An 18,617-nucleotide genomic window follows, 5' to 3' on the forward strand; every position below is an offset into this window, starting at 1 on the left:
AAAATTGGATTACATGTGGAATTCTATATGTAAACGACTTGTTAAATGATGAAGGAAATTTCAAGTCGCTTTCAGACTTCAAAAACTGTATAAAGAATAAATCAAACTGGATATGTGAATTCAAGATCCTTTCCTCTGTTTTCAAGCCACTATGTAGGAAATTTAATTTTTCATATTGTAAGTTTACTAATATGCAAAATAATAATTATTTTAAGTTTTATTTTGGTTATGAGAATGTATTAGGGCAAAGATGTAGTTTTTTCTATGAGAATTTAGTAAATAAGAAGTTTACTAAACCCTGTTATCAGACTGTTTTACAAAAGGAATATAATATTGATTCTGTTGATTGGAAATATATCTACAAATGTAAATTATTAGATATTTCTGATAAACGTCTTGCAGAATTCAATTACAAAGTATTAAATAATATTCTCTGTAACAATGCTTATTTGAGTAAATGGAAGAAAGAAATCCACAGTGAATGTAAAATATGCAAGAAGAATGAAAATACTAAGCATCTTATTTTTGAATGTGATAATGTACTTGAAATATGGAATGCTTTAAATGTTTACACTAAAATTGATATTAAGTGGAAACATGTACTTTTAGGGTTTTTTCATGAACAAAATAGAAAAATTGTATCATTGAATACCCTCATTTCATTTATAGCATACAGAATTCATAAATATAAGATGTATTGTCGGGTACATTCCTTAGAAGAAACAAATTACAATATTTTGAACCATGTAAAGGTATCTACTGTATTCTATGGTTCTGTTTTAAAAAGTCACAATTCATTCGTAGATTATTGAATTTTCCAAAATTTTGTAAAATCAATTTTTAGAGCATATGTATATTCTTTATTTTGTTGATGTTATCTTTGTTTGTTTTATTTGATGTAAAACTGATATAATGAATAAATAAATTTAAAAAAAAATTAAAAACAAAAAATTAAATAAAGTCTATTGATGATGCGTAATATATGCAGATTTCACCTATACAGATACAGAGTCTATTGTTGACGCATTATTTTTGTGCAGATTTTACGTACACAGAACGCAGAGACCATTGATGACGCGTTATTTTTGTGCAGAGTTCACTTACACAGCAACAGTGTCCATTGATGACGCGTAATTTTGTTCACCTACACAGATACAGAGTCCATTCATGAAACGTTGTTTATGTAGAGTTCACGCACAGAACACAAAGTCCGTTGATGACCGGTAATTATTTGGCTTCTGTAACTCCATTGGAATTATGGGTAATCCGGGCAGGTTTTCTTCTATCTCCCCCTGAAGGCGTTTAAAAAGCAGCTTGTCTGCAAGAAACAAAAATAATTAATTTTTAATTGTATTAAATGATTAATACCAAATACTTGGACAAGAAGGAAAGGGTGAGCAAGCTCAAACACCCCATGTTCTCCCATTACTTGACAAGCTACACATCATGAATGGCCGAGTATGCAATAAGGTGGCATTCTACACCGCTTTCTGATGATGCAGTACGCAAAAAAGTAAATCTGGAAGCATGTAATTCTGGTACCGGCTGATTGCAACTGATGCGAATTGTATGGGGACCGCTCTTTTGAAAAATTTGTTAAATGAACAGAATAAATCAAAATTTTGATTAAAATTCATTATTTACATGAAAGGTGGTATGGGACACCTTCATGTTGTGTCGTATCATTTATCGAAATAAACAATAAATCAAGTGTAATTTTATAAATAGTTTCTTTCCCATCATTGTTACCTTACAGCGCAGTGCAGTGGGTTAGAGCGCTCACTACGGACCTGTAAGTCACGAGTTCGAGTCGGGTTTGAAAAATTTATTACTTTTCCAAAATTTTCTAAAACATATTTTTTGGTAAAATATTGTGAAAGAAAATTCTAAACCAATGAAAGTATTTCAATAGTAATGTACTTTAATTCACATCATTATTGACAGATGTTCCATACCACCTTAATTTAAGGGATGGGAGGGTGGCTTTGAATTTCTCTCAGGTTGGGATACATAAATCCTAATTATCTCCCCTGGAAAAGGGGCACGTTCCTTAATTTTCACAACTTTGAATCTTCTTTGCCCAAGGGTGCTTTGTGCCAAGTTTGGTTGAAATTGACCCAGTAGTTCTGGGGGAGATGTTGAAAACGTGAAAAGTTGACGGACAGAGGACAGACAAACAAACAGACGGACAGACGACAGACAAAATGTGATCAGAAAGGCTCACTTGAGCTTTCAGCTCAGTTAGCTAAAAATGATAGGGCATTACTAGCAAAACATCATCAGATCAAAACTTTCTGCAATTATGCACACATTTAATCATTTGTCTTAAACAACAACATACTAAATTCTAATGGTTCAAAATTTGAAGACAAAACATTGTAATTAAAATTTCCTAGAAATGTGCAAATCAACACATTGTGTTCTAACTACCTACAAAAAAATTATTGCGAAATTCAACATTTGGACAAAATTCTAAGTTCAATGGGGCTAAAATTCCTAGAAAGATAAATGAAATGGAACTTCCTAGTAATTAGCACATCTACACGTTGTGTCCTAAATACCTCAAAAGTTTCATATTAAACATGATAAAATTCTGTGCAGCTGTTTAATATATGTTTTGCTTATAATCCAGGACTGACTGAGATAGGTTGAAGTCATTATTCTATAACAATTCCATTACATGGGGTATAATAATGGCACAATTAGCAAAACAAGATACATTTTTGAATTGATAATGATCTGACATTTACAATTTATAATTGTTCAGTTTAATATTATATACTTCATGTGGATATTTGTTTTATAATATTCCACATTCAGAAAAGAAAACTTGTATAACATGATGTTTCTCACTCAGCAACAGACAGCCATGTTTGGATGATCACAAAGTGTGAAATAAACAGGAGTCAGTATTACAGTCCATGTGAATTATACACAGCTCAATTTCAGCTGCAGATGTTGAACAAAGTGACAAACAACATGTGTGGTTTTGAGAGCAGACTAGATTTGTACAGAAACATTTACAACCTGTCAATATCCCAGCTATCTCCATTATACGGCTGGTGTTGAGCTGGACATAGCGTCCTCATCAGTACGGGGTCTGTGATCATCTACAACAAGTCATTAATTAGCTGTTAATTAATACATACAGTATATGTAATGATAGAGCTACATCTACCAATTAAAACTCTAAACTGATTACCATAATACTTGTTTTATTATTTGTCTAATTAATTAAATTAAGTCAATTAACATGTAACAAAACAACTGATTACAAATACATGTGTCAGTGAGTTTTACTTTCGTTTAGTTGATGAGTTGTGTTGTGACGAGGTGTCGTGTATCGGGTGTCTCCATCAGGACGGGGTCTGTGTTCATCTACAACAAGTCATTAATTAGCTGTTAATTAATACATACAGTATATGTAATGATAGAGCTACATCTACAAATTAAAACTTTAACCTGATTACCATGACACTTGCTTTAATATTTATCTAAATAATTGAATTAAGTCAATTAACATGTCACAAAATAACTGATTACAAATACATGAGTCACTCTATATATTTCATAATTAAATACAGCAACCTGCTATTTCTATTCACTAAATACAATGACATGTAACGGTACATTTAATTAATAAAATAATGTATCTACTTTCTGTTTATTTTAGATAAACACTGAATCCCAATGACTGGTAGACACAGTTAACCCTGTAACAATGAGTTGTTTATATTGACAAACAATCACACAGATAAACATGTCTTACATGTATCTTATTGACTGATAATTAACACGGACTGTGTGTCTTAGTTATCTATATCTAATTAATGTGAATGATAATGACTCAGACTTACCTGTCAGAGCGTCCTGTCTGGTGATATACCTGTAGACACACACCTTGTTGTTGTTGTCCACTGATCCGACCCAGAGACGGTGAGTGTTGACATCATACCTCAGGCTCCATGGTCTACCCATCTCTTGTGATTTTGTCAGTAGATGTGACAGGAACTGACCGTCCTTATTCAACATCTGTACTGTGAGGGTTTTAAGATCACACACCAGGATGTGTGACAGCGCGTCAGTACAGATTCCCCATGGCTCTAGTCTTGATCCTGATGGATGTCCTGTGTAGGAGAAACGATGTCTTCCTCCACGCTCTGTCACCACTACAGCACTGAACGAGTTAGACACCACGACATCCCCATTGTTGTTCTCTGTTATATAGCGAGGGTAACTATACAGTCCCCGTCCTGTGTTGTGGTAATGTATGGTTTGTGTGAGTTGTCCGCTCTGGTTGTACCGGGTTACCTTGCCTGTTACCTTGCCTGTCTCTGTATCATAGGTAGACATCCCGACCAGTAGATCCCCAGTGGACGGGGACCAGTACACACACCGTGGTTCCCATGTAGAGTCTGTTCTCTCTATAAATGTGGTGGTTGTTTTCATATCCTTTGACAGTTTGTTGATGTTATAAATCCTATTTATATAAATCAGTTCACTCTCACTGTTCACTGTGTGTAATCCTCCACCACGACATGAATCCTCCACACGATGTAGAGGGACACCTGTTGTGTCTGTCAAGATGAGATTGTTTCTATGATCACTGACCCAGACCCGGTCTGATGTCACACAGGAAATGTGATCACACCAAACAACACCTGTCACTGTGAGAGATTGATGGAGCTCAGCACCAGACGTCAGTTTCAGCAGACACTGGTTTCCTACGCGTCGGTTTCCTCTCTCTGTGATTTGGATTGCACTCAGTGACTCCATCACATCCTCCTTGTTGAGTGACTCAGTCATGGAGAGCTGGCTTTGTGAATGAGAGGAATTGTAGTGCACTGAATGTGAATGCTGGCTGTACATATCTGTGTTCATATCTCCTTAGTGTGACAATATGTCTGATCATTTTTATCTTTTGTTTTTTACATCTGTGTTTGAAATCAAAGTAACATAACACATTGTTCAACAGATCATATACCACATAGTCAATGAGATCCTTCAGTGTCTGGGCCTTTGTTAACATCTCTGATTGAAGGGGGGAGAATTCTGTGTGACAGATTTTGACATCAGCTTTGATTCCTGTCAGAAGAACAGGTCTGTAAAAGAGAGCCTCACTTCTGATGGTGTGAATGGTTCCTCTGTGTTGTTGTCGCTTTGTTTTATAGGCTGTTCCAACATCAAGTTGTCTGTGAGTTCTATGTTTTCTACAGTGGAAACAGACAGGAACTTGACAAGGTTCACAGTACTTTGTATAAACATGGCTAGGATGTCTCACACAGATCTCTTGTGTTGGGATGTAGTTGATTTTATCACGGCGTGACACAACATCATGGTCTATTGTTTGGAGATCTTTTACATGGTTCTCTTTACACTGGGGACACAGATCACATGGACACGATACACAATAGTACGCTGTGTCCCCCGGACACTTAAAACACTGATTTACTCCGTATGGGGAGCTTGCTGTGTCCATGATGTGGGCGGTCTGGGTCATAACCTGTTGAATGAAAATATAGAGTTTTAGAATTATTATTGTTATATAGATTCAATGTCAAATATTAAAAGAAATATATTTGGGTTTTTTAAAGATTAATATATTTTCTCTACTTGGATAATTGACGGTCCATTATTCTGGTTCTGATTATAGAGACACTCAACCAGTAGAAAAATACAACATAAGATTGCTGAGTGAGAAAGAGGTGCTATCTCTCTCTCTCCTCTCTCTCTCTCTCTTTATCCCTACATTTCTTTCTCTCTGTTTCTCTCTCTTGGATGTGTACATAATTGATAGTTTACAATATGATTATCTAGCAAAGAAAGTCAGAGAGAGAAAAAAAATAAGATGTAGAGTACACGTCTCAATTTAGTTTAATTCAATTACCGGGTATTTACTGTCTCAATTTACCTAACATGTACTCCTGCTATTTCTATTTCTTTCTCTCAATCTCTGTTTCTCACAATTTCAATACTGAGTTTGCACTCTTGCCCCCCCCCCCCTCTCTCTCTCTCTCTCTCTCTCTCTCTCTCTCTCTCTCTCTCTCTTATTCCTCCTCTCTCTCTGATTTTTTTTCTAACACATGCTTTTTCTCTGTCTCCTAAGATTTCTCTTCTAAACATGTATTTTTGCTCTCTCTTTCTATCTTTCAGACAAACTCCATTAAACATGTACATTTCTTGATATCAAATTTAAGGTCTTGCAAATTTAAACATATTTTGTTCAACAAGTGTTCATGAAATGTTAACCGTTTTTGAGATATCTGTACGAATGTGTTTTAGGGGCCGACCCTTTAACTCCTAAATGGGGTCATAAACAAAAGCATTTAAGGTAGCATATTGACTAGAACACCATTTTAAGCAACTTTTGTTCTACATTGCTTTTAAAAATATTTCTCCTTTTTCAGAAATTAAAGATCAGAGTTTTGAACTTCTGGCCCCTTGAAACCCCTTATTACGTAACATATGACTTTAGCATGATACTGTATAGATAAACAGCTGTACAATGAACATTTTTGCTTATATAACTAATAACAAATTATTGTTCAGTAAAGAGTTATTGTAAGAAGACTTTAGAGCCCCCTTGGCCCCTAATTTGAGTAGTCAGCCCCTTTTTCTTGATATCAAAGGCAAGCTCGCGAAAATTGAAACAACTTTTGCATTACATGTTTTAACAAATTATGTGCACATCGAAAGGTATTACAGAAAATGTGCAAAAATTTCGTGGAAAAATTTTGTGCTAATTTTCAGGTTCAGGCGAGCTTCGAGGCCTTGAGCAATTTTCATAGCTGGAAGCATGCGGGTACATCTACAGACATTTATCTACAACCTCTGAAAATTTCAAGCTTCTATCTTGTTTAGTTTCGGAGGAGATGCGTGGACAAACTGACCCTTAAAAAGTTACAAAATCGTCTATATCTGAAACCGGAAGTGACGTCATCATGCAAAAATTTAACAATATGTAGCGACGATGATGTTCTATCACTCCTAAAAATTTCCTGCAAATCGGTTTGGTAGTTTTTGAGAAATAACGCTCCAAAAAAGTCAGAAAACGAAAAAAAAGAATAACTAGACACGATCTCGTTGCGAGCAACAAGGAGGTCTTCCGTCCGATTTTTATAAGAAATATAACATCGTCGACTTTGATGTTCGACAACAAAATAAATATGGAAAAAAGATAGAAAAGATTAAACTTGGTTACCTTAATTACCTTAATAACCCTAATTAGGTAACGCAAGAGAAAATCATTATATTGACAGGATATAAAAGCATATCATACCTAATTCAGCTTAAATAGCCTTTGACAAAATAGCACTCAGTAAAGGGCTATAGATAAAAGACCTTAAAGTCCTTATATCCCCTTATTTAATGGCTCAGTCCATTTTTCTTGAAAAAAAAATCAGAAGTCATTTAATTCTGAACAAATTTTGTCAGCAAGTGTTTAGAAATTCGTCACCGTTTTTGAGATATATGAGAAAGAAGGTTCAAGGGGCCGATCCCTTATCTCTTTATAGGGGCCGTTTAACGAACTGTTGAAGGTTGCATATTGCTGAAAACATCATATTGAACAACTGTTCTTTTGTACTGCATTTCAAAATAATTTTCCTTTCTGAGATATGGGTGATAAGAATTTGGACTTTTGGCCCCTTAAAACCCCTAATTACAGTCGGTTCAAGCATATCTTTTACAACATACACCATAGCATAGCATAGCATTGAAATCTCATAGCATAGCATTGAGATCTCAAAGCATAGCATTGGAATCTCATACCATAGCATATAACCTCATAGAATCGCATTCGTCATATCATACCATAGCATAGCATACAACATTCTTTTAACTCGGTTTTAAATGTTTTTATTTGAAAAAATAAATGTTGACATAATAGATTTGTGGTAAACTCTTCTGTGTATGGAGGCGTTTTTGTTCAAATCTCATAGCATACCATAGAATGGCATAGCATACCATATCATTAAGCCCTTCATTTCAATTTCTCAAAGCATAGCATACAAATCTCATAGCATATTATTAAATTCGCATAGCATATCATTAAAATCGCATACCATAGCATAGCATAAATTTGTAAAAGATATGCATGAAATGACTGTACTTAACACATGATAAACTCATTGCCTTTCTTCGATACATAACTTTAAGAGTAACATATTTGCTTCTATAACGTATCACAAAATATCCCTCAGTAAAGGGCTATAGATAAAAGAATTTAGAGCCCTCTGGACCCTAATTTTAGGGGCCAGCCCCTTCTCCTTGATATCAAATAAAAGGGCTTTTAATTCTGAACACATTTAGTCCAGCAAGTGTTTAGAAATTCGTTACCGTTTTTGAGATATATGAGAATGAAGGTTTTAGGGGCCGATCCCTTATCCCTTTATAGGGGCCATTTAACGAAATTTTGAAGGTTGCATATTGTTAAGAAAATTATTTTGAACAACTTTTCTTCTGTACTGCATTTCAAAATATTTTTCCTTTCTGAGATATGGGTGATCAAAATTTTGGACTTTTGGCCCCTAAAAACTAGGGCTGGGACGATACTGTACTTAGCCGATTCGGTACATATCACGATACATGATATGCGATACGATACATATCACGATACATTGCAACTAAATGAAAACATGAATAAGGGTTAAAATTTTATTCAATCTGTCGATGTATTACCGCATGTCCAAAGTTATTTTGATATATTTAAAATGAGCATTGCACAATTTACAAATTACTTTAGTCTCATATACTCTACTTTTTCATAAACAAGTAATACAAAAGTTGTCCACACTCCAGATTTAGCTTCCTAACAGTTTTGACAACTTTACGAGGTTTTCCGCCATCTTTGTATTTTCATATTTAGGCGCGCGGAGTAAAAATAGCCGATATTTGAAGCTCGGATATTTTTGGAAAATAAAAAAATGTTCGCCTAGGTATCGTTGTATTAATGGTAAATGTATCGATCCAAATATCGTCAAAATAAATATCGTGATGCACCGGTGCATCGGTGGATCGTCCCATCCCTACTAAAAACCCTTAATTACGTAACACATGATAAAAGCATTGCATTGCTCATATACATAACTGTGAGATAAACATATTTGCTTCTATAACATTTCACAAAATATCCCTCAGTAAAGGGATACAGATTAAAGACTTTAGAGCCCCTTGGTCCCCTAATTTTAGGGGCCAGCCCCTTTTTCTTGCTTTCAAATGAAAGGTCCTGTAAATATAAACTTTTTTTGCAATACATGTTTTAACAAAATATTTTTTAGAAAAGAGATAAACACAGAAAACCTAGAAAAATTTCGATGTTTTTTTTAACTTAATTTTCAGGTCCAGGCGAGCTTCGACGCCTTTTTAGTCAGACAAATTTGATTGACATCATACACATCTACAATCTTTTGTCTACAATCCCTGAAAATTTGAATTCAATATCCTTTATAGTTAAGGAGTAGTTGCATGGACAAACTAAGCCTCCAAAAATCGCTATCACGTTAAAATATCGGAAACGGAAATGACGTCATCAATATAAAAAATTTCCAATAAGGTTCAGATCAATATCTATCAGATCTGAAAGTTTCACGAAAATCGGCTGAGCCATTTTCGAGAACTCGCGCGGACAAAATTTGTAAGAAAAAAAAAGAAAAATAACTAGAGCAAAGCTCGTTGCAAAGCAACGTGTGGGTCTTCCGGTGGTGTCGAGAGTAAAGATAGAAGCTCCTGTAAGAAGCAGAGTTCTAAAACCAACTACAAAGAAAATAATTTTTTTTTTTTTTTTAAATCGAATAATTCTTAGTACGACTTAACAATGTCTGAATGATTTCAAGAACGAATTAACAAAAACCTTTACAATTTCTAGAACGACTTAATAAAAAAAGTCCGAATGTCTTCAAGTACGAATTAACAATTTCCGAATTATTTTAGGTATGAGTTAATTTAACTTTTAAAATAACACTATTTTCTTAACCAAGAACGTGGAAACAAAATTTCCGGAAAACTCAATTTTTAAATCCCAATATTTTTGTAATGCATCGTCCGATTTTAAAACGGATTTCAGTTTTAAATTAAGCTTAATAAAAGCTCCTTTGTTGCTTTATGACTTTTATCAAATTGTTGGTCAGAAAAGAGTTATTATAAAAAGACTTAATAGCCCTTCTGGTCCCTAATTTGCGGGGTCAGCCCTTTTTTTTATATCAAATAAAAGGTCTTGCTAATATAAACATATTTTGTTCTACAAATGTTAACGAATGGTTAACCGTTACCGAGATATCTAAACAACTGTATTTTAGGGGCCGACCCTTTTTCTCTTTACCGGGGCCACTAATAACAACATTTATGGTATCATATTGTTCAGAACATTATTTTGTTCTACATTGCTTTTAAAAAATATTTCTGCTTTTTCAGATATTTTAAAATGATCAAAGTTTTGAACTTCTGGCCCCTTGAAACCCCTAATTACGTTATATATGACTAAGGTATGATACTGTATAGATAAACAATTGTACAATGAACATTTTTGCTTCTATAATTAATTACAAATTATTGTTCAGTAAACAGTTCTTGTAAGAAGATTTAAGACCCCTCTTGACCCCTAATTGGAGGGACCAGCCCCTTTTTCTTGATATCAAATGAAAGGTCTTGCAAATATAAACATATTTTGTTCAACAAGTGTTCACGAAATGTTAACCCTTCTTAGGATATCTTTACAAATGTGTTTTATAAGGGCCGACCCTTTATCTCCTAAATGGGGTCATGAACAAAAAAATTTAAGGTAGCATATTGTACAGAACATTATTTTAAGCAACTTTTGTTCTACAATGCTTTTCAAAATATTTCTCCTTTTTCAGATATTAATGATCGAAATTTTGAAATTCTGGCCCCTTTAAACCCCCTTATTACGTAATATATGACTTAGGTATAGTACTGTATAGATAAACAGCCGAACAATGAACATTTTTGCTTCTATAATTAATAACAAATTATTATTCAGTAAAGAGTTATTGTAAGAAGATTTACAGCCCTCTTGGCTCCTAATTTGAGGGGCCAGTCCCTATTTCTTGATATCAAACGAAAGCCCGTGTAATTTGAAACAACTTTTGCATTACATTTTATAACAAAATATTGATACATCAAAAGATATCACAGAAAATGTGCAAAAATTTCGTGAAAAAATTTGGTGCCAATTTTCAGGTTCAGGCGAGCTTGGAGGCCTTTAGCAATTTTCATCATTGGAAGCATGGGGGTACATCTACATACATTCATGTACAATCCCTAAAAATTTCAAGCTTCTATCTTGATTAGTTTCGGAGGAGATGCGTGGACAAAATGACCCTAAAAAATTTACAAAATCGTCAATATCTGAAACCGGAAGTGACGTCATCATTTAAAAATTTTATTAAATGTAGCGCCGATCATGCTTTATTTTTCCCGAAAATTTTGTGCGAATCGGTTGGATAGTTTTTGAGAAATAGCGCTCCAAAAAAGTCAGAAAAAGGAAAAAAAAGAATAACTAGAGCAAAGCTCGTTGCAAAGCAACGAGTGGGTATTCAGGTGGTGTCGAGAGTAAAGATAGAAGCTCCTGTATGAAGCAGAGTTCTAAAACCAACTACAAAGAAAATGAAAAAAATATTTTTTAAAAATCGAATAATTCTTAGAACGACCTAACAATGTCTGAATGATTTCAAGAACGAATTAACAAAAACCTTAACAATTTCTAGAACGACTTAATAAAAAAAGTCCCGAATGTCTTCAAGTACGAATTAACAATTTCCGAATCATTTTAGGCACGAGTTAATTCAACTTTTAACATAACACTATTTTCTGAACCAAGAACCTGGAATCAAAATTTCCGGAAAACTCAATTTTTAAATCCCAATATTTTTGTAATGCATCGTCCGATTTTAAAACGGATTTCAGTTTTAAATTAAGATTAATAAAAGCTCCTTTTTTGCTTGATGATTTATATCAAATTATTAGTCAGAAAAGAGTTATTATAAAAAAGACTTAATAGCCCTTCTGGCCCCTAATTTGAGGGGTCAGCCCCTTTTTCTTGATATCAAATAAAAGGTCTCGCTAATATAAACATATTTTGTTCTACAAATGTTCACGAATGGTTAACCGTTATCGAGATATCTAAACAACTGTATTTTAGGGGCCGACCCTTTAACTCTTTCCCGGGGCCACTAACAACAAAATTTATGGTATCATATTGTTCAGAACATTATTTTGAACAACTTTTGTTCTACATTGCTTTAAAAAATATTTCTCCTTTTTCACAGATATTAATGATCAAAGTTTTGAATTCTGGCCCCTTGAAACCCATGATTACGTAATATATGACTTAGGTATGATACTGTATAGATAAACAGTTGTACAATGAACATTTTTGCTTCTATAATTAATAACAAATAATTGTTCAGTAAAGAGTTCTTGTAAGAAGATTTAAGACTCCTCTTGACCCCTAATTGGCGGGGCCAGCCCCTTTTTCTTGATATCAAATGAAAGGTCTTGCAAATATAAAAATATTTTGTTAAACAAGTGTTCACGAAATGTTAACCGTTCTTAGGATATCTTTACAAATGTGTTTTTTAAGGGCCGACCCTTTATCTCCTAAATGGGGCCATGAACAAAAAAAATTAAAGGTGGCATATTGTACAGAACATTATTTTAAGCAACTTTTGTTCTTCAATGCTTTTCAAAATATTTCTCCTTTTTCATATATTAATGATCGAAATTTTGAATTTCTGGCCCCTTGAAACCCCTAATTACGTAACATATGACTTAAGTATGGTACTGTATAGATAAACAGCTGTACAATGAACATGTTTGCTTCTATAATTAATAACAAATTATTATTCAGTAAAGAGTTATTGTAAGAAGACTTTACAGCCCTCTTGGCCCCTAATTTGAGGGGCCAGTCCCTTTTTCTTGATATCAAATGAAAGCCCGTGTAATTTGAAACAACTTTTGCATTACATGTTTTATAAAAATATTTGTACATCAAAAGATTTCACAAAAAATGTGCAAAAATTTCGTGAAAACATTTGGTGTCAATTTCCAGGTCCAGGCGAGCTTTGAGGCCTTTAGTAATTTTCATCATTGGAAGCATGGGGGTACATCTACATACATTCATCTACAATCCCTGAAAATTTCAAGCTTCTATCTTGATTAGATTCGGAGGAGATGCATGGACAAAATGACCCTTAAAAATTCATAAAATCGTCAATATCTGAAACCGGAAGTGACGTCAGCAAAAAATTTAACTAAAAACATTTACCCACTCCGATGTCCTATAAGTCTGGAAAATTTTGTGCAAATCGGGCGAATAGTTTTCGAGAAATAAAGCTTTAAAGAAGGCAGAAAAAGAATGTTAAGAATAATAATAATAGAAAGAAACCGTAGAATAACAAGAGGGTCTTCCGTTGGAAACGGAAGACCCTAATAATAGGGAAAAAGAAACAAAGCAAAAACAATAAGGTCTTCCGTTGGAAACGGAAGACCTTAATAAGAATAAAGAAAAAGAAACCGTAGAATAACAATAACTATATTAATAAAGTGTTTTAAATTATCACACGTGGTCATGCTGTTTTGAAAATAAACTACTGTTACACAATCAAGCTATAATGCACGTTTGAAGTTAGAGAAATGTTTAGGTTCACATGTCAATCTAAAGACTATTATATGTATGCATAAATATATGATTTTTTATTAAAGCACATAGTAGGTCAATTCATTTAATTTTGTAATCCTACAAATTTTCTCTTATCAAAATAGAATGATGTCGATTATTTGTTTCAAGGACCCCGCCCCCTCCTTCTCAGTATTATATATTCAAATACATTAATGTATTAAATTAATTAATTTAGTTTATTAAAACATCCTACCATATTCACCATTCTATTAATGATCACTATTGATGTGTATTATTTGTACATGTAGCATAGGAAAACGGTCTAGGAAAAACAAAACATTTTTAATGAACATTCATCGCCTTTATCATTGCGATGTCATGAAAAAGTTCACACATTATTGAACATTTTCGCTATTCAAAGGTTCATATAAGGAAACATATTTGAAAATGTAAATATCAAGTATTACCTTCTATGTATACTCTAAGTAAATTCCCAGTAAATATATTCACCCTTTACATAATCATTCAATATCATTTCATTGCTATAGTATATATTTTGATACAAACTCCCACTGACTTGGATCCCCCAAAGCATGTCCACCACCATACTCTCATTTTTGCTATTTTAGGCTGGTTTTATAATATTGAAAATGAAAGTAGGTTTTAATTAATTCTACAATAATTACTTATCAGGTAAAATTCAATTATAGTTTATGGACATCATATTACACTTGTTAAAATACCAAAAGTCAAGTGTAAGCAGTTACTCTGGTGCAGGCATTTTTTAGTTAGACAAAATGTAGTATAGATATTCTTACATGTAACAAATGTTTAAGTGGCAATAACTTTTTTCTATATTTATTTTCAAATTCTGGTAAGCGATTAAGACATTGATAAATGTATTCTCATAAACTTTTGGCCTTTCAACAGAAAAACTAAATGTGACTTACTTTTTTAGACAAATGCCACCCCCCCCCCCCACATAAAACCTAATATTTAGTTTTTAATGTATTAATCGGTCAACTAAGTTTTCATTATTAATTAATTTCATCTGTATATTACTTATTAAACGTATATATACTCTAAACATTTTTTTAAAAGGGGGGGGGTTGGTTCTGTGTCTGAACAAACGACTTGTCTTGTCATTGAGTTGTTGGATTGAAACAACTTACCCCCTCCTCCCTTACCTGAACTAAGGTACAACAGTTTGTTCTTCAACACTTAACATATACATGAATGACACGATTTCGAAGGTTTGTTTCCGGGTCAGCCATTTTATTTCAAGTTGATTTTTTATCTCACATATATTATCACTGGCATGATATATGGAAGAAGTAGACTACATTGTAGAATATATGATATGACAAACCTTTTGTTTCACGGGGAACAATTATCTAAACGGATAGAAATAAACCTTCCTTTCCTCTTCCCAAATCTGTCTATCGTCTGTTCGACCTACGTCACAGCGATGCTTAGACGTTTCGCCACCCAGCAATTTCGGCCCCAAGTCGTTTCCAGATAATGAATATACCGGTTTTCAAAAATAGAAAAAAGCAGTTCGAATATTTAGTTTTTAGTGTACTGATCGGTCAAATTACTTTTCATTATTACTTAATTTCATCTTTATATTACTTAATGTATTTTTTTAAACGGGGGGGGGGGGGGGGGGTGAAAATGGATTTGAGACCACGGATGACTTCTAAAGCAATCCTGTATTTTTACATATTTCGCAGAAATGTTTGCAAAAACAACTCAAGTGAATTTATTGGTCAGTTTCACTGTATTGCTTTGTTTTATTAATTCATGTCAAAGAACTATATGTGGTTTTATGCATTTTTTGCCCCCCAATTAAAGTTTTTTAAGAGCTTTAAAATAAGGTGAAAGATAGTTAGAATCAAATCAAAAATAAGGGTGCAAATTATTATCACAGAGAGAGAGAGAGAGAGAGAGAGAGAGAGAGAGAGAGAGAGAGAGAGAGAGAGATGAGAGAGAGAGAGAGAGAGAGAGAGAGAGGGAGAGAGAGAGAGAGAGAGAGAGAGAGAGAGAGAGTTGGGTGTGTGTGGCAGTACTTTTTTTATTTAAGAAAATATTAATTTTCAACTTTATATTGAAAATAAGTAAACAACAGTATCATTTTATAATCATAGCAAGGCTTCGCAAGAAGCACGTATAACATCTTCAGTGATATAGAGCAGAAGTTTCCGTTTGCATGGTATAAGGTAAAATATCTAAATATTTCTAGAAAGTTCATGCGGTGGGGTTCGATGGATGATTGTCTTTTCAAGGAGGATTTTCAATGAATTAAATACATATATATAGTTTTCCAAGGTAGGGGTCCGGACCCCCATTAGATTCGCACAAGTCGCCTCTTTAATTAACTACTTTAAAATTATCAAGAGTCCGATGTCTAAAAAGAAAGAAAAGATTGCGTATTTATTTTATTCTTTTTATGACAATGACACCAGTTTGTATGCCTTATACACATAAAAACCATCTACTATTTTACAGGTCATCTTAACTTCAATTGTTGGTTCAAGAATTTTTAATGACTATGGTTACAGTAGAGGTTAAAGATAAATGGTTGGTCATATGTTTCATGTTGCGTCACGTATGACGACATAACACATAGACCGTGAAGCACGTGATGGCTATGATGATAATCCCGAACATTCCTCCCATAGCTAACGCCTGTACGGAGCCGGACCTGGCGAGACAAGAACACAAAATAACGGAATGAAACGTTATGGCATTTAATTACATTTATTGAGTTGTATGATGATCGATATTGAACACTTTGGATGCAATATGTAATAAAGTACACCATATGTTCAAAACATAGTCAACGTTTTAAAAATTTATTATTTTACTGGTTTCTGAAGAGACGACCTATATAATAGGCATCGAAGACTTACGTAATTTGACTTTCTGTGACAAAACTGTCATCCAGTTGATGTAAAGCTGAAAAAACAAAAATCCACTGTCACCAAAGTACTGAGAGTACCGGATTCCTGTCAAACATTCCTGTCAGGCCTCAAGTTAGGTTTCTGCAAATAAACATATTTTACACCGCCTGACTTTTTGATCAATTACAATAAAAATACGCATTATGACAACTTTTGATTTTTTATTTGTTAGGTTTTGTTTATAAATCAAACAAATACATATGTTCTGATTAAAATTATTCATGTTTTTCTACATGGGCGTGTTCACGTGTAAATGAAAAATGCTATGGCAATATTCTCCCCTATAATTTTTACATTCAGAAAAAAAAGATTGTTTGAAGACTTTTAACTGAATATTTTGAACAAAAGAATACCAAAAACTCATCATTTGATATATCTAAATCATTATGCAAAAGTCTTCAATCTTGGAAAAAAAACCCAAATATTGTGAAGTTCTGATGAGACAATTGACTAGTATGCATGTATTTATATATTGACAATGTGGTTTTTATTATTTAATCTACAGGAGAACAGACTAAAATTTTATTCTTTTGAGAATATGCAATTTTGAATCTACTGGAGAACAGACTAAAATTTTATTCTTTTGAGAATATGAAATTTTTAATCTACTGGGGAACAGATAAAATTTTATTCTTTTGAGAATATGAAATTTTTAATCTACTGGAGAACAGATAAAATTTTTATTCTTTTGAGAATATGAAATTTTAATATACTGGAGAACAGACTAAAATTCTATTCTTGTGAGAATATAAAATATTGTTAAGTTGTACAGCACCAACCTATGCAGGAAGACCGCCTTCTGTTAAGACTGTTAATGACGCCAAAGTCTGTAGACGTAAAAAACGAATGACGCAACAGTCTGTCCCATTCACTGATGGTATGACACACCCTCTCCAGGCATTGAGAAGTCCCCGGATAACAAGTGTAAGTGTCAACATTAACACCACCACACTTGTAGGAATACGATGATTCAAGAAAGGACGGCAGTACATTGTATTGTGATAAATTACAATATGGCTGAAAATTCACTTCAGTGGAATATCCAACTCTTGCGCAAACAATCAAAAGAAATATCACAAAAATTGGAAGCACTATATTCTGTTCGCACAGGAAACAGTGAATATATTCATAATCCTGGATTAAAATTTTCTGAATTTTACATATTTTAAATCTTCACATCATTTTTCTAAACAGTTGAAATGCAAACAGCAGGAAAAACTCCTTTTTTGTATTTTAGGATATTCAGTTTCTTTACCAAACCTGAGTTACATGAACTACAGTATGGAAAAATAGTTCTTGTTTGCTTCTACCGTATAGATTCTGATTTAGAAATGCAGGCGATGTATTGTTTGTGTATTTGCCAGGCCCTCTTTCAACAAGACAGAGGGATATTGTTTGTGTGTTTTCTTTATGTTTATGATATAATTTACTGTTCAATAATTCATCGATACCTTAACCTTGTCTCTGTGCGAGTTTATGTTTACACACACGTAAAACACTTCATGCTTTCATTATAATTACTGCCGATCAATGGATTGTTTTCTGGGACACCTGCGTCGTTAAAAGTTCTCAAAATGAGGATCTCCGCAGTGACCCAAAAAGAAATGAGAGAATGTATGAGAGCTTCCCCCTCATCCCCCTAAGAAATGAGAGAATGTGTGAAAGTCTCCCCCTCCCCCCCCCCAAAAAAAAGAAATGAGAGAATGTATGAAAAGCCCCCCCTCCTCCCCCCCCCCCCAAAGAAATGAAAGAATGTATGAAAGCCTCCCCCTCCTCCCCCAAAAAAGAAATGAGAGAATGTATGAAAGCCTCCCCCTCCCCCCCCCCAAATATGTAAGCCTCTCCCCCACCCCCCCCCAAAAAAAAAATGAAGAAAAAAGAATTGGCTAATACCGTTTCACACCCAAATGTATAAGCATTCTGATACGCTTTGCAATCAAAACTCTTTATAATTTTTTTCCGAATTAATTTATTTTTTTATTTTATTTATTTATTAGCTGGTTAACAGTATCTTTTGG

The 18,617-nt window shown here is 33.7% G+C and overlaps 1 protein-coding gene across 2 annotated transcripts; it reads right to left on the reverse strand.

Annotated features, from left to right (window-relative positions):
* Positions 1 to 656: 656 nt before the first annotated feature.
* On the reverse strand, positions 657 to 4,813 carry LOC105333854 (uncharacterized). 2 transcript variants are annotated; one of them, XM_066066552.1, is made up of 4 exons: positions 3,858 to 4,813; positions 3,301 to 3,378; positions 3,028 to 3,110; positions 666 to 1,318 (listed from the first exon to the last, which is right to left on the reverse strand). In XM_066066552.1, exons 1-3 carry the CDS (start codon positions 4,804 to 4,806, stop codon positions 3,052 to 3,054), a joined length of 1,086 nt encoding a protein of 361 aa, XP_065922624.1. In that variant the 5' UTR covers positions 4,807 to 4,813; the 3' UTR covers positions 666 to 1,318; positions 3,028 to 3,051. The 2 variants fall into 2 exon arrangements, with proteins under 2 accessions (XP_065922626.1, XP_065922624.1); XM_066066554.1 differs by lacking the exon at positions 3,301 to 3,378 and having other exon boundaries at positions 657 to 1,318.
* Positions 4,814 to 18,617: the final 13,804 nt, after the last annotated feature.

The sequence above is a fragment of the Magallana gigas genome, chromosome 1 (assembly GCF_963853765.1).
Source record: "Magallana gigas chromosome 1, xbMagGiga1.1, whole genome shotgun sequence".
NCBI lineage: Eukaryota > Metazoa > Mollusca > Bivalvia > Ostreida > Ostreidae > Magallana > Magallana gigas.